Source organism: Marasmius oreades, chromosome 8, assembly GCF_018924745.1.
Source record: "Marasmius oreades isolate 03SP1 chromosome 8, whole genome shotgun sequence".
Classification (NCBI taxonomy): Eukaryota; Fungi; Basidiomycota; class Agaricomycetes; order Agaricales; family Marasmiaceae; genus Marasmius; species Marasmius oreades.
The window spans coordinates 2,735,631-2,751,959 of record NC_057330.1 but is presented as its reverse complement, the minus strand read 5'-3'; the positions used below and the strand labels follow the sequence as shown (position 1 = coordinate 2,751,959).

Here is a 16,329-nt window from a genome sequence, read left to right as displayed (position 1 = left end):
CGTCGTCTTTTGACGGGGTCCTCCCAAATCTGATAATACTGTTCTTCGCTCTACCAGGTCCTAGATCCTCGACATGGCTTGCAACGCTCAAATACTCGTGTGATAGCCGTCGATAGTGGAGTTAAGAGGTACAACTTATCTCCCGATTGCAGCACAAAACTACCCTCGAAGAACAAGGCGAATGTGCGTGCGGAGCATTCTGCAGGATTGCTATCAAGTATCTCTCGGTTCTGACTCGAATAGCGCGCATGTCTCGACCACGAGAAATTGCTGGGTAGCGAGTAGGGAGATTGAAACGACGAAAAATATTTTTTCACGGGGGATCCCCGAAATCCACCTCACTGTTGTTACATTCATATTCCGCGGTGATTCTTGACATGCACAGGTAACAGGACCTGAAGGCCTGAAGGCTGCCCTTCCCGCAAAGGAAGACTTCATTCGGGTACCTATTGTTTCTATTTGCTGTGGGACCTGTCGATGATAAGAGGGGTGGAAAGGGTACGAATTGTCGGGAATTGTTGGTACATTCCAGGAACGAACGTCGTGGTTCGTGAAGAACCAACTCGGGGTGGATTCCCCGATTCCCGCAAATGCTGGATTTTCTCTCAATTCGCTGGCGTTCGATTCTAGCCATTCTAAGCTGATATAGTGCCAACTTGTGACGTTCTCACATATCATATCGTCCTCATCTGTGAGTTTCCATTGAAGAAACGGTCCCCGGTGCCCCGACGGTGCATGGTGGTCTTGAGAAAACATTCAACCCAGAAAACCTTCTCTCTGTAATTGAAATAGTGGTGTCCTCAAATGTCGTCGCCGTTTGTGAACTTGTCAATGGTCCCTGCGCAAACCTCAACAGCCAACTCATGGCGATCTGATTGCAGGCTTGATATATGATAGCATACGTGTGTGTATGTGACATGTACCCCAAACAGCCTTGACATGACATCGAGGGGACAGACCCATGTCCCTCTATGGTACACGGTGGTCTTGAACATCCAACTAGTAGCCAGAGAAGTATATTTTGTTCCCCGCGTTGACGGGAGGATAAAATTTTCGAAGTCCGTCTTCATCTGGCAGAAACCTCAGCTCCTAAAAGCGATTCTGGTTTTGCGAGGAGGGCGAAGGAAAATGGGTGGAATGCACCTACAGCGGCGCAACCGTCTCTTGGGGGTTTTTAACCTCTCGAATATCCGTCGTTGAGGTATGTTGGACCGGGTTTTTGTTCATTTTTCGAGTTGAACACTGGTTGAAGAGTTGTAGAAGCCAATATAGAAGACACAATATCTTCACGGCTTGCGGGTGTATATGTTGTTTTTGTGTATCTATTTTACACGAGGGGTGGAGATCTTCATGGTAACACTTAAACACTTTTGAACGGTTTTGTGTATTATACCTTTTGACGACGTACCATAGCATTCTCCCATTATAATATTGTATAGGCGGGCTTTACTTCTTGCATCATGTTGAACTTATTGTTTAACATGTGACCGTGTCAGTCACAAGACTTAGACACAAGACTTCATAGACATTAGTAGTTACTCATGTACATACGTCTGTCACTATATTTACACTATCATTCACATGGATAGTTTACTTATCTACCAATAGCTTATAAACCTCACAGTAGATGACTGAGCATTCTCTCACATCTACTTATATCTACCAATAGCTATATGATCTCTAGAGATAACAAGAACCTTGTTACTCAGACACATTCATTAGATACTATCTTTAGTTCTAACTCTCACAGACGTGCTTTGCACGACATAGCACGACATACCTATTATTATATCTACAAAGTAGTATAAAAGCTAGGTAGTAACAACCTGTAAAGACAGGCTGTTCAATACGAATATCCTACTACTTTAACTCTAACAAGTTATTATCTCAAGTCCTAAACAAAGTAAGTCATCCACTGTGCATATAGGCTGACAGCCTTGCACCCTGCTGTTTCAACAGGTTATGGGCCCCGAACGCCACAGACAACCTAGTCAGTGTCAATGGCGGACAGACCTATGACCCTTTGCGGGACATAGAGAAGTTCACCAGTGGATAGTAGACATGGCATAAAGGCAAGAGTTATTTTATTCATCTCTTTCCATCTATACTAGTTTCATGGGCCTTCACTTTCGTACAAGCCCTATATCTACATTTTACACTTCTTACTCCTCTGGTCGTGCCCGCACGCTTGTGCAACGCAGACTGAGAAGGTTTCATCCATTTACACGGATGATTCACTTGGGACAACCGTTCGGACCCCAAGTTAGATAGCTTGTAAAATAGTCATGGTCACTTTCGTATTTAAATAAGTAAAACCTCCACTATATGCTGTCAGTCATATAAACGCTTAGTAGTTTATAAGTTTGTTGTTTTGGGATCGCTCGTTGGACAATGCCTAAACATGAACCTGCGGGTTTCATGTGAGAAAGCTTGTGTAACTGAAGCTGATCATTCAACAAATTTTAAAACAAAAAGCTTTCTATTGGCATATAGATTTTTACTATACATAGTGAGTCCGGGATTGAGACCGGATCACTGAAGTGACACATGACACATGGAATTAGTTATCTTAATTGATAACAACCGTTTGTGGCCAAACGGACTCATAATCTAGAGAAAGGCAGATTGTTTAAAAGCTTTTGCTTACAATCTTATTTCTTCTAGCAAATGTCTTCCTCTGAAGAATCAGGTGTTTACGTCAAAACTCCCACTGGCTTTAACATCCCAGTAGTCTCTGGTTCTGACAAAGCCTTCTCTGTGAAGAATGATCCAGAATCAGACTTCCTTGTTGCCAATAATAGGCAATACCCTCTCTATACTCAAATGGTTAATAACGCCGAAACTCCTTCTACTGCCGGAATCTCCGTCATCCCAATCTTTGATGGAAATGCATGCAAATGGGAAGAATTTTCTGATACATTCACGAACTATTGTAGAGTACAGAAATGTGTAACAGCATTGACTACTGCGGCACCTACTATTGCTGCTACCGATCATGCCACATACCACACTTCTGTCTCTAATTACAATACTTGGTCTGAGAAAAATGAGCAGGCTCTTGGTTACCTACATCTTCGCACTTCCAAAGCCATTAGAATTTCATACGGCAAAGACAAAACCGCTATGCAATTTTTCGACGCTTTGAAGCTGGCATTCCAATCCAATAAGATTGCTAGTGCGAATGAAGAATATATTAAATATAACAATATCTTCATTCAGGATGGTGTAAATCCAATACCTGCCATTACTCAGATCACTTCCCATGCAGCTAGACTTCAAGAGAAAGGATACCCGCTTGAGGATAAGCTCATCGCTTTCCAAATCGTCAGCAAGCTACCTCCTTCCTTCGGGAATGTCATATCTATTATCAACAATCTTACTGAGCGGGAGTTTACCACTCAAAAGATTATTGAAATGGTATCCACCGAATGGATGCAAAAACAATCGATGTCTATGGTACAATCGAATACTGCAAGAGTCACTGGACTGAAACATTTCAATCCAAACTTCTGACCACAATGGAATAATGGTCAAAAGAATCGGAACTTCAACCCGATTCAGCAGTATAACCCTGGTGTTCATCAGAACAACCAGAAAAAGAACTGGAAAGGAAAAGGAAAGGGGAAGCAGCTGCAGCAGAATCCTGGTCAGGGTTCTAAAAAACAATTTAACAATAACAAGAAGCAGAAAGGGGGAGGAAAGAAAAATAAAAACTCTTCCTCAACTCATTCTGCTCCTGTTAAAATCAATTGTTCACAATTAGCCGATGAATTACGATTTGTTGAAATACACATGAATCGTGTTGGCTACACATGGGATGGAGAAGAAAGACAAATTGCGTCTACTTCAAATATTCCTAACACTGCTACCCGAGACCTACAAATGATAGGAACGTCTACAAGTCACAATCTTGGACGACCGCTTCCTGATCATGAACCAGTTTCCGACCCAGATTTCAAAGACTTGAAAGAAATATTTGGTGATAATCCGGATTTCTTCCAACCACCACTTGCATGATGTACCATTAGTTCCACCGCATCTGATATAAATCCACAATCTGAATACCAGGTTGAATTGAATACCAGATTGCCGCATACTGTTCCACCATCTCCTGTAGTAAATCCTACTGCTCTTCACTATACACAACTCGAAGCTACGCAGCAAAATTCCTTTGGAGAACCATCACGAGCAGAAATGTTGATCAATAATATGATCTTCAAACTTCGAAAGAACCTTAGAAACAATATTCTTCAAAATATTCTTCTCACTGATGATGAAGTAAAAAAGAATAATCTGCTTCACGAACTTGAGGAACTGAACGTCACTGGAATTCATAAAATAATTCTATCACTCAGTTCAGAAGCTGCAGATACTCATCGACGAGAGTATAATGTCAATATCTACAGGATAGATAACATGACACCACGTCAATTCATCTTCAAAAATCTGATGGATCAGGACACAAAGATCGAAAACATCAGGATTGAACCACCACTAATAGTTCATACTGCATCGCATCTTTATCCCTGGCAAAGCACCAATGATATCAGACGACTAATCAGAGATATTTCTCTGGAAATCGTATCAATGAACGAGATTGCTAGAAGAATCTATCCTGATTCTGTACAACTCTTCAAAAATAACTCGATATGGAGAGAAAATGCTCCAATTCAAGTTCGTCTCCCACAATGCTGGAAAAAGATTGTGGAAGAAAATCTAGAATACAATGCTCTTGATTGGTACCTTCAAAACCCTCTGAAGAATAAAGTCGATGACTTTAACATCGATCACAATTGGCTTACCCAAGTTAGATGTGTCGAACGATACTTTGGCCTCACAAGAACTCCTTCTGAGAACCAGGAAGGATTGTTCGAAGTGCATACACCAGACAGAATGTGGCCTGGTCGTAATCTAGAAGAAGAAGAAGCAGAAAGGATTCGACGATCTGCTTACTCTGATTGGATGGAAGGAGATGAATACGATTCGGACACCTACTACGAGAAAGAAGACCCATATCGAGTCTCTTTTGATCCTGACACTCCAAATAATACTCCTGAAACAGGAGGATTAGTTCAATCATCTCCTGAACCCCTTCCGATTCAAATCAGTTCTTGTCTCCAAGAAGAACTTTCCAATGTTCATGTCAATGCAACCATTTGCTTCCTAATGACAAATTCTCCAACTCCTGTATATGTTCCCATGGAAGAAACTTCTAATACAGAAGAAGATACCCATATGGAGGAAACATCAGATCTAGAATGCGAAGTCATCTATGTATCTGATGATGAGCCAGAAATGTCTCTACCAGAGAATGAAACAATTGATCCAATGCCGGATCTTACGGACACAAACCCAAATCAAATCAACTTTGATGATTTCTCTATTCACAGTCCACCTCCAGACTTACCCGACCCAGTCATAACCCAAGAAGAGTATCTTCCCGCCGTCATATCTGAGCATGATGTGATAAGGACGGATCTTGATCTTTCTTGGACCCCTCTTTTCATAAAGAATGGTTTTTACGTTGAACCAATGGTCGAGAAAGTCCAAAGGTTTAGAAATGATATGTTCAATCTGGAAGAAGAAGAAATTCTCAAAGAATATCATCGCAGAAGAACTGCTGGAGATTTTGTGACATCCATGACTGTAGGCCAAGGAAGCAACTCCATGGAACTCTTCTCACCTGCTCAAGAAGTAGCGTCAATTCGAAGATCCATGACACTGGCAAAAGCTTTACCAGTGAACTGCATCACAAATGAAGTTGATCTTGATGATCCACATCTCACACCTTGGACCAGTCACAATTGGTTCCATATCAAGCGACGATTCAATCAGAGATATGAAATTAGACAGAAATGGCTCAAACGTAACAGTTTGAAAAGGAAAAGGGAGGCATACGAGGAATCCAATAATGGATTCGATGAATCTGACTTTAACGAACATGTCAGGCGCATAAATCAATTAGAGAAGGACAGACATTGTTCAACTCTGAAGAAAATTAAACATCAGAGACGACATCTTAAGATAAGCAAAGACGAAAAGTTTTGCTATATCTGCGAATCAATTAAGCACACTCGTGCTAATTGTCCTCTCAATCCACCTCAAAGGTGCACTCACTGCCGAAACCCTACTCATCCTAGTAACAAATGTCGAAAACTTCATCCGATGGTTGAAGATTTCAACTGGCCACCAGTTGATACTGGTAAAGGTCCGTGGAAAAAGGAGAGCAGGGTAGATTATCTGAAGAGAATGGCAGACGAAAACAGAAGACGAATTTCCAAAGCTGCAAGAATGAGTACTGGTGGACGACCCCCCAGACCACAGCTTAACAACAATTCACCACTACAGAAGAAATGCTACAAGTGTGGAAGTACGGAGCACGTCTTCAGGTACTGTCCACAACGCATATGCTTCAAATGCAAGCAAATTGGACATAGCTGGAAGGATTGTACAAGACATAGAGAAACTTCGCAAGGATACATCAGGAGACACCGCTTCTCTGATGGAATTTCCTATGAGGATCGACAAATGGAAGAGTCCGAGACCCCCAATGACTATCACAACTACAACGACTACGAATATAATGGTGAAGACACCTATGGTCGTGACTATGAATGCTGGCAAGATTTCTCTTTTACTTCAAGACTTAACGCTAATCACTCACTACAGAATAACACTGATCAAACTTCTTGTATAACTACAATTGGTTGTAACAATGTTTCTGTATGTAACAATATATTTGCGTTTTCTACAAATGCAATGAGTGATAAGCAAGTAAAGCAAGAGAAATGGCTACTAGATAGTGGAGCAACACATCATATGACCCCTAATATCAATGATTTTGTTGACTATCACGAATTAAGTACCCCAATCGCAGTTCAGACTAGTGCAGGCAGTGAAGCTAACACGCCTATTACTGGTCTTGGAACAGTATTCATAGAATGTCATAAACCCAACGGCCACAAATGTGTCATAAAACTTTTTCCAGTCATGTACCAATGCCATAGTCCATATCGAATACTATCCACTGGTAAGATCGAAAAAGAAGGGTACTATACTCTATCTTACGATCGAACAACTTCTCTCAGATCCAAACGAGATCATTCTGAAATTCTAACTGGATATCCCAGTAATGAAACAGATAATCTCAAATGGGTTGATGGAAAGATACTCTCCAAGGAGAAATCACCTTCAATCATAATGGCTTCTCTTGCACACATAGATTCATCTATTTGGCATAGACGTTTTGCACACGCATCTTACAATGTACTGCGCAAGTGCCAAACTTCATGCAAAGGTTTCTCTGAATCCTCGATTCGTGAACCAACTACAGGACTCTGTAGAGGTTGTGCTAAAGGGAAGATGGCAGCTAAATCGTATCCATCTTCTAGCAAACGCGCCTCTCAAAAACTAGAATTAGTTCATGCAGATGTACTAGAATTTCCAACCCACTCATATCAGCAAAACAAATACTGCTTGACTATGATCGATGACTTTTCCTCATTAGGATGGGTCTTCCCTATACAAAACAAGTCCGATGTTTTCCAAAAACTAAAAGAATGGAAGACATTAGTGGAAAACCTATCCAATCAAAAGGTCAAAAAAACTACGCTTTGATCGTGGGGGAGAATTCTTCTCTAAAAATACGGAAACATTCTTCAAACAACATGGAATTTCTATCCAGTCATCTGCACCACACATACATGAACAAAATGGATGAATAGAACGTTTCAATCGAACATTACGAGACAAATCTGAAGCACTACGGCAGCAAGCCTGTGCACCAGAGAGTTGGTGGCAATTTGCCATTGAAACGGCTCTCCATGTATACAACAGAACTCCGATTCATTCTAGAGAATGGAAAACACCTGTGGAACTTTATAGCAACAAACAACCTGATGTTTCCTACTTCAGAACGTTTGGTTGTGGGGCTTATGTTCATAATCATAAAGAAGTCCGCAAAAACAAACTAGCACCACGCTCAGAAGCAATGATCTTCATTGGCTACGAGCCAGGGTCAAAAGCTTATCGTTTTATGCGCATTACTAGCAACTCTATCGCTATTAGCCCCAATGCTACCTTTGATGAATCATGGTTTCCTAAATGCAAACAAGAAGCACCTGGATCTATCGAGATAGACAAATCTTCCAAACCAATCCACTCTACGCCTTTTACCCAATACCCTTACGACGGTCATGATCACAATGATCACCATCCAAATTCCAATCAAAAGGACGCTTTTGACGAATTTTGGAACCTTCCCATTGATGACTCTGACGATGAGGCTCCTATACAGGATCCTGAATGTAATATTCCCAAGGATGAACAACCTCAGGAAAAACCTCATGAACAGAATCATCCTCCACAACCTCCTCCACGAACTCATAAAAGATCTCAGAAAGTAAGAGATCTTCTGCCACCTAGAGAAGTCGAACCTAGAATTCGCATACCTAGAATACAAGAAGGAAACGTCTATACAGGCGATCCTCTTGAAAATCAACAACAAGGCATGCGAAGTTGGCAAAAAACAGTTAATCCACTTGGAGTACCTGAAAAGATACCAATGAAACCAAAGGAAACTGTCATTCCTGAACAAGGAAACTCCGAAAAAGAGCTTCTGACTAGACTTATTCAGGAAGGGGGAGAACAATTCATTAAAACATTTCTTTCATCCACTATCAAACCAGATTTTGACACAGTCAAAGACTGGTCGTATTCTGAAATCCTCAAACTTCGCCCAAAAGAGGAACAAATAGAATGGCTGAAAGCTTGTGGAGAAGAACTGAAATCACTAAATGAAAGACAAGTGTTTTCAGTAGTAAACCGTCCTACACATAAGAAACCAATCAAATGTAGATGGGTATTCGACAAGAAGTCGGATGGACGCTACAAAGCGCGATTAGTAGCAAAAGGATTTTCACAAATCCAAGGCATAGATTATGACGAACTATTTTCACCAGTTGTACGCTTTGAAACCGTACGACTACTTCTGGCATTAGCAGCACTAGAAGACTGGGAAATCTCAGCGCTCGATGTTAAAACCGCCTTTCTATATGGCGAGTTAAAAGAAGAAATCTTTATGGAACAACCAGAAGGATTCGTCAAGGATAAAGACAAGGTTTGGAAGTTACGCAAAGCATTATACGGCCTGAAGCAAGCCAGTCGAACTTGGTGGCATACGTGTACACAATCAATGATGAAAATGGGCTACACACGATGCACTTCAGATGCTGGCGTATACATCTTCCAAGAAAACAGCAAAACAGTTATTGCCATCATTTATGTCGATGATGCCCTATTCATGGGATCCGACAAAGACCTTCTCAATAGAAAGAAGAAGGAATTTATGAAAGTCTGGGAATGCAGAGATTTAGGAGAACCGAAGGAATTTCTTCGAATGAGAATCAGGAGCGATCGCAAAAATAGAAAGGTCTATCTTGATCAATGCGACTATCTTGAAAAAGTAATCCGAAGATTTGATATGACAAATGCAAAATCAGCAAACACACCATTACCTGGTGGATACACACCGGTTACCAACACAAATAATCCAGATCCAAAACTTCGATCACAGTTCCAATCAGTAATAGGATCACTACTTTACCTCATGCTTGGAACCCGACCTGACATTGCACATGCTGTTATCAAACTATCACAGCATGGCGCAAATCCATCCCGAGATCATCTTGATCGATCAAAGTATATCCTCAAATATCTTAGAGGAACTTCCAAATATACACTCACATATGATGGAAAGTCAAACATAGGATTCATGGCCTATTCTGACTCAGATTGGGCAACAGATCCTAGTAATCGAAAATCACACACTGGATATTTAATCAAGTTTGCCAACGCACCAGTCTGTTGGGTTTCACACCAACAAAAGACCATTGCATTGTCATCCACAGAAGCCGAATACATGGCACTATCCGACTGTGCTAGACAAATTAGATGGATTGAAAACCTCTTTGGAGAAATAGGATTCCCATTAGAGTCAATTCCACTAATCGGCGACAATCAAGGATCACTATTTCTAAGCAGTAATGAAGTACAAGAAAAGCGAACCAAACACATGGATATCCGCTTTCATCACATTCGCGAATGCATCACCGAAAAGAAGATTACACTCTTCTATTCTCCTACAACCGAAAATCCTGCAGATCTTCTCACAAAGAATCTAGACAGAATCAAGTTCGAAAGATGCCGTAAAGAACTTGGATTAACCTTCCACTAATTCTGTATCACAATTCTATACCACATGAATTCAGTGAGGGGGAGTGTTGAACTTATTGTTTAACATGTGACCGTGTCAGTCACAAGACTTAGACACAAGACTTCATAGACATTAGTAGTTACTCATGTACATACGTCTGTCACTATATTTACACTATCATTCACATGGATAGTTTACTTATCTACCAATAGCTTATAAACCTCACAGTAGATGACTGAGCATTCTCTCACATCTACTTATATCTACCAATAGCTATATGATCTCTAGAGATAACAAGAACCTTGTTACTCAGACACATTCATTAGATACTATCTTTAGTTCTAACTCTCACAGACGTGCTTTGCACGACATAGCACGACATACCTATTATTATATCTACAAAGTAGTATAAAAGCTAGGTAGTAACAACCTGTAAAGACAGGCTGTTCAATACGAATATCCTACTACTTTAACTCTAACAAGTTATTATCTCAAGTCCTAAACAAAGTAAGTCATCCACTGTGCATATAGGCTGACAGCCTTGCACCCTGCTGTTTCAACACATCATCACATAGAATCTTCTTCTAATTCTCGCCCAGTCTTACGAGAAAAGCTGTCATCGTCCTCGAACCTTTCTCCACTGCACAAAGAGTCGTATAATCTTGCCGCTGTTTCTGCCTCCCTCTGACAAGCGGATTCCGTGTCTGCTTTCTTTTCTGGGAAGACGGTTCGGTGAGAGAATAATACAGAAGGCTTTCAAAAGATTACGAACCTTTTCTGCTGCTGCTGCTCGTCAAATTGTTGTTTCTTTCCTGATTCGGTCAACTTTATTTCGGTCTTTAGGTTATTTAGGGTGTTGACGATCCCTCGTTTGACTAAGTGAAGAGGATGGAATATTAGGGCTACTATGTTCTTTCCGCTTGCGTAGGAATAGAAATATCCTGATTTTGATCTCGTTGAACCTGATCTCAACCTTGGGATTGTCCAAAGATGTACAGACGATTGTCAAGTTATCCTCCGAGTCCTTCAAGTTGTTGACTATTTCATACAGTATCAGAGATAGCCAGTGTCAAAAAAGAGGCGACATTACGGCGTACCCTCAATGGAATTGGCTTACACCACTTCAGCGTGCCTAGCGTTCTTAGCTTGCTGCCAGCCTCTGCTGCCCGAGAATTGCCATTATACTGTCCTTGAAAGGCCAAACTTATAACGAAGGTAAGTGTGCGGCCAAATCGATGTAAGATTGACAGTGAGAACATCGGGAGAACTTGCAAAATTACTACCAAACAAGGGCGCTGCTCAATTATAAATTGACCGTTCGCGACTATCTTTGGCTACGATTAGGGCTGCTCAATAAAATTGACCGCTCGCGACCATCTCTGGCTACGATTTCAAACTCAGACAGGGCGGACAGTCAATTTCATAAATTGAGCAGATCTAATACTATCGATCGAGAGATACTGATACAAAAACATTCACAGACGGACTTGGAGATGAATTCCTCGTGCACGCGAGGAGACTAGAAGGGATTCACGGGAAACAACACTCGACTTTGAATTGACAACAGGCCATATGTACACGCCCTCGCCCCTCGGGATAGCTATCCACCTTGTATATATGAGCACGTAAGAGTTCGGACATGTTGACATGGAGTCGTCATGAACATTCGGGATTACGCGTTACAACTTACTGGGAGGAGCTGGTCTAGGGCGGGACCCCGCTATCTAATGGGAATTGTACCTGGATCGAATACTACCGATCGACTCGCCGTGCACTGGGGTGTCCATTGTCGATGTCGAAGCTGTACCTTGGTGTATGTCACACCCACCATGTATGCTGTCAAGGGAACATGTGAGTGCGGCTAACGCTCACCAGACCGGGCCAGCCTTCAAGTACTTTGACAAACCATGCACTCTTCAAGTGCCTCTCAGAGTATAAAAGGGCTCACATCTCGTCTGCCAAATTCCATCAGCCTCCTACACCAGCCTCACACAGCCAAACTTCATCACTTCGACCACCTGCGATGTCGCTCACTCTCACAGTCAAAATCGATGACGACCAAATCCATTTTATGAAGGGTCGGGGCTACGACCTCTTCATTGCGAAGCTGGTTCAAGGTCAAGCCAAAGCCAACGTGATTTGGAAGAGTAAATCAGCGTACATTAGTACCAACACGTTCCAATGGCAACCATTCTTCGCTATCGCTGGGTCAGAAAATGTTAAGGTGAGCTAACCTTGACAGTGGGCGTCTCTGAATCTATATCAACGTTGTTGATTGTCGGATGTTACAGCCAGGCGCCCTCGTCTCAGCTCTCACAAAGGTGAAATCCATCGGGTATGGTCAGTCGATCGAGATCGACAAGGACGGCGTCATCACCGACGCCTCGAACCCTGTCAATCCAGGCCAGCCGTTCAGGATCACCAACAGGGACTCCGATATCGATCTTGCCGCAGCCATTTACGCCGTGGACCCAGCCGACCCAGAAGCTGAACTTTCGAATCCCTTCTTCATCAGCAAAGTTCTTGGAAAAGACCTCACCGTCGATATCTTGCCGCTCGAGACCGTGGTGCTTTGGTTTGGAGCGCATCAGGAAACCAGCACGGTCATTGCAGACTATTCCGGTGCCATTTTGACAGTTGTTTATGGCAAAGGAGAGAGTGCACACACCGCTCAGTGGACGAAAGACGGCTGGAAGCTTGTTAAATGATCGCGCAGAGTCCGTACTTAGTCCTGTATAGCCATGCGATAGCTTTCGTCGCGTCTTGACTCTGAATCGGCCCTTGAATACTTCTATAAAACTTTTACTTACAATGTCAATGTATGCTCTGGCAGGTTTGCTGATGGGAGAGTGAGTTCATCCATAACGCTGGAGGCATTGTCGTTGAGGATATGTGTTGTTCCATCAGAGACCGAAACACCGTCCTACACAATGGTATAAACTGATAGCCAATGAGGGATGGATTATTGAGAATCGACTGACTAGATGGTCGTGGAAGGAGATTGGAAGATAGGTTGACCGAGGTGACGAACGATAGATCGATAGGTGCTGTATTCGAAGTAAATACCGAAGCCTGCCCCAAGAAAATAGAGAACGTTCCCATGATTCCGCCTGCTTCATCCGTTGTCAAATCCAGAGCCCTTCACCATTATTTGTGGCCGTCGCTGCCAAAAGGCAGAGATGATGAGGTTACCTAGAAAAGAACACATTCAGAGATGGAATGATATGATAACAAAGGAGTCCGCGTGTCTGTGCCACAAATGGTGCACACAACCGGAAGAGCACAAACAAATGTATCAGCTGCGCGTCCCACATTTCCGGCGACTCGGGGAATGGGTAGGAGAATGACTCGAGAATGGGGGCAGGTGAGGGAAAGGTTGCATGTAGAGCTGGACTTTACACAGGAGGTTGCCGGAATGTCCGTGAGACCTGTTCAGTAGAAAAAGCGCAGCTTTTTGATTGCCATCTCCCTCGTCGACCTGCTGGCCTTGCAAAATCCAGTGTTGCATGGGTCGGGTCAGAAAGGTCGGGGTCGGCTGATTTTTTGGGGGTCGATGAATAAATCTCGCGCTATTCCTCACTAGTGAGTCAGTGACAGTCTACAAATTCAGACAGCGACTCGGAACCAACCTGATACTACTCAGCCACTGGTGGACGAACTGAACACGGTTAAGGACGACACCCTCTCTTATCCCGAATCTTGAGTGTTAAGTTGTCGAGCGGACCTGGTAAGAGAGAGGAGGCGTTTATCAGTCACGCAATGTCACGTTGCCGAAAAGCAGCCGATGATCGGTATTTGGTAATTTTGTAAGGTTCTCCCAATACATCAATCCGGCCGCACACTTACCTTCGTTACAAGTTTGGCTTTTCTAGACACTATTATGGCAATCCTCGGGCAGAAGAGGGCTGGCTGCAAGCCAGGAACGCTTTCCTGATCACAATCTGTGAAATACCAATCGCGACAAGTCCTAAAACTCGTAGTTCTTCGCAGGTGAGGGGATGCTCGAAAAGCATGACTTGGGAAGCTGTTGGAGAAAATTGTGCTCATTTGGTGTAAGCTAACTCCAAAGAAGGATAACTCGACAATCATCTGTACACCCTTGGACAATCTCAAGGTTAAAAGCAGGTCTAACGAGATCAAAACGAGATCAAAGTCAGGATATCTCTGTTTCTAGTAGTATGCAAGAGGCAAGAACCCAACAGCCCTAATATTTCATCCTCTCCACTCGCTCAATCAAACGAGGGTAACCTAAAGACCGAATAAAAGTCGATTGAGAGTTGTCCGAATCAGGAAAGAAATAATGACAGGCAGCAGCAGCAGAAAAAGTTTGTAATCTTTTGAGAGCCTCCTGCATTTTTCTCTCACCGAACCACGTTCTTCCCAGAAAAAAGCAGATGCGCAATTTGCTCGTCGGAGGGAAGCAGAAACAGCGGCAAGATTATACGGCCCCCTGTGTAGCGGAGAAGGTATCGAGAATGACGACAGCTCTTCTCGTAGTAAGATCGACGAGGATTAGAAGATTCTATGCGATGATGGAGGAAATAAAGCCGCTTATACAATATTATAATAAGAGAATGCTATGGTACGTCGTCAAAAGGTATCCACAAACCCGTTCAAAACTGATTAAGTGCTATCATAAAGATCTCCACGCCTCCTGTAAAATAGATATCCACAAAAACAGCATATACACCCGCAAGCCGGGAAGAGTGTATGTTTTCTACATTGGTTCCTACAGCTTTTCAATCAGCATTCAACTCAAAAATGAACCAAAACCGGGTCCTACATACCTCAACGACGGAAATCCGAGGGTTAAAACCCGCCAAGAGACGGTCGCGCCGCTGTAGGTGCATTCCACCCATTGGCCCTCGCCTTCTTCGCGAAATCAGAATCGCTTTTGGGAGCTGAGAGTGTAGTGGTCTTTCCATCATTATCTGGATAAACACGGTCATTGAATATCTTATCTTCCTATCGAAGTCCACGCGAGAAACAAAACATACTTTTCAACTGGGCGGAGGATCCTTTCGACCCCCACGATAGAAACTGCGACGGGCTCTTGAGGTTCCGAGGGATAAGAGAGGCTGTAGACTCGGTTTTCGAGTTCTTGGAGAACATATTGGAGCTCATGATTGAAGATGAAAGAAGAAACGGTCGCGTTAAAGGGGTAGTAATAGTCGGCGAATTTGTGACTTGTGAGGACTCCCTCTCAACTTCTCCACATTTTATATCTCTTTCCCGACTCCCCCTTTCTCCCACTCCTTAGCTGACGGTACCTTACTAGAACTATCCATCTACTACCTCTTGTCAACCCCCCGGCCCCGAAAACAAAGTCATTCCCATGTTTTGCGCAGCCTCAGGACCGTAGTTTCTTTTTTAGGGGGCAACGCTAGCGCTCGCCAATTTCAGATGTCATGAAAGAATATAAATGGAATTTGGCGGGTTTTTTTTGTCGGGGTACGCATTACTTAACTCTACCCGGGAACCTATATGCTGCGCGCAGGTTTCAGTTTGGATCCAAAGGTAAGTTTTCCGTGCCCGCAGCTCGTTCAGACACCGAACAACTAGCCGTTCCAGGCCAGCGGTACAGTGACGAGATATTGTTGATCTCATAACAAATGATCCAAGTGATAAAAACCTGATCACAGCCTGATTTTCACTCGGTCCTGTTTAGGTTGATAGGATGTTGCTTCTCAATCTGCATCTGGGTAGCGGTACTTGATTCTGATTATGATTCTGAGCGTTGAGCGTCAGGTGCTTAAAATTCCGACTTTGGAACCCACTGGCAGACCTTCAGTCAAGTTCGTAGCTCGAGTGGCATATTACTAGAACGGCGAAGACGACGGTAGGATATTCATCCGAACGTTAACCAGTTCCGTCGCAGCTGTGCCGCAGCACTGGTTAGATCCAGGGCACCGAGCGCATCGAACGTTCTTCAACGTAAGCCAAGAACGAAAAGTACTAAAACTGGGCGCCGCGTAGTACTGCGTTCCGTCCCGCTCTACCCATCTCCGAGCTCGGCGCGCTAGCTTGGATAAGGTGTTTCTGGCGTCGGAGTGTTTCAAGTCATCCATCGTCTGTGGGGCCAGCTCCTCCTCGATTGAATGTCAGAAACCATTTGA

The 16,329-nt window shown here is 43.1% G+C and overlaps 2 protein-coding genes across 2 annotated transcripts; one reads left to right on the top strand and one right to left on the bottom strand.

Annotated features, from left to right (window-relative positions):
* The first annotated feature begins 12,188 nt into the window (after nt 1-12,188).
* On the top strand, nt 12,189-13,047 carry E1B28_012826 (uncharacterized protein). The gene is made up of 2 exons (XM_043157978.1): nt 12,189-12,437; nt 12,505-13,047. The coding sequence occupies exons 1-2, from the start codon at nt 12,237-12,239 to the stop codon at nt 12,919-12,921; spliced, it is 618 nt and encodes a 205-aa protein (XP_043005348.1). The 5' UTR covers nt 12,189-12,236; the 3' UTR covers nt 12,922-13,047.
* Nucleotides 13,048-14,804: 1,757 nt separating this feature from the next.
* On the bottom strand, nt 14,805-15,396 carry E1B28_012825 (uncharacterized protein). Its single transcript, XM_043157977.1, has 3 exons — nt 15,211-15,396; nt 15,001-15,144; nt 14,805-14,942 (listed from the first exon to the last, which is right to left on the bottom strand). The coding sequence occupies exons 1-2, from the start codon at nt 15,335-15,337 to the stop codon at nt 15,023-15,025; spliced, it is 249 nt and encodes an 82-aa protein (XP_043005347.1). The 5' UTR covers nt 15,338-15,396; the 3' UTR covers nt 14,805-14,942; nt 15,001-15,022.
* Between the last annotated feature and the right edge of the window lie 933 nt (nt 15,397-16,329).

Coding starts and splice junctions, on each gene's coding strand:
- E1B28_012826 (XM_043157978.1), top strand. CDS start 12,237: ATGTCGCTCACTCTCACAGTCAAAATCGATGACGACCAAATCCATTTT. Junction 12,438..12,504: donor CTGGGTCAGAAAATGTTAAG/GTGAGCTAACCT, acceptor CGGATGTTACAG/CCAGGCGCCCTCGTCTCAGC.
- E1B28_012825 (XM_043157977.1), bottom strand. CDS start 15,337: ATGAGCTCCAATATGTTCTCCAAGAACTCGAAAACCGAGTCTACAGCC. Junction 15,145..15,210: donor ATCCTCCGCCCAGTTGAAAA/GTATGTTTTGTT, acceptor GTGTTTATCCAG/ATAATGATGGAAAGACCACT.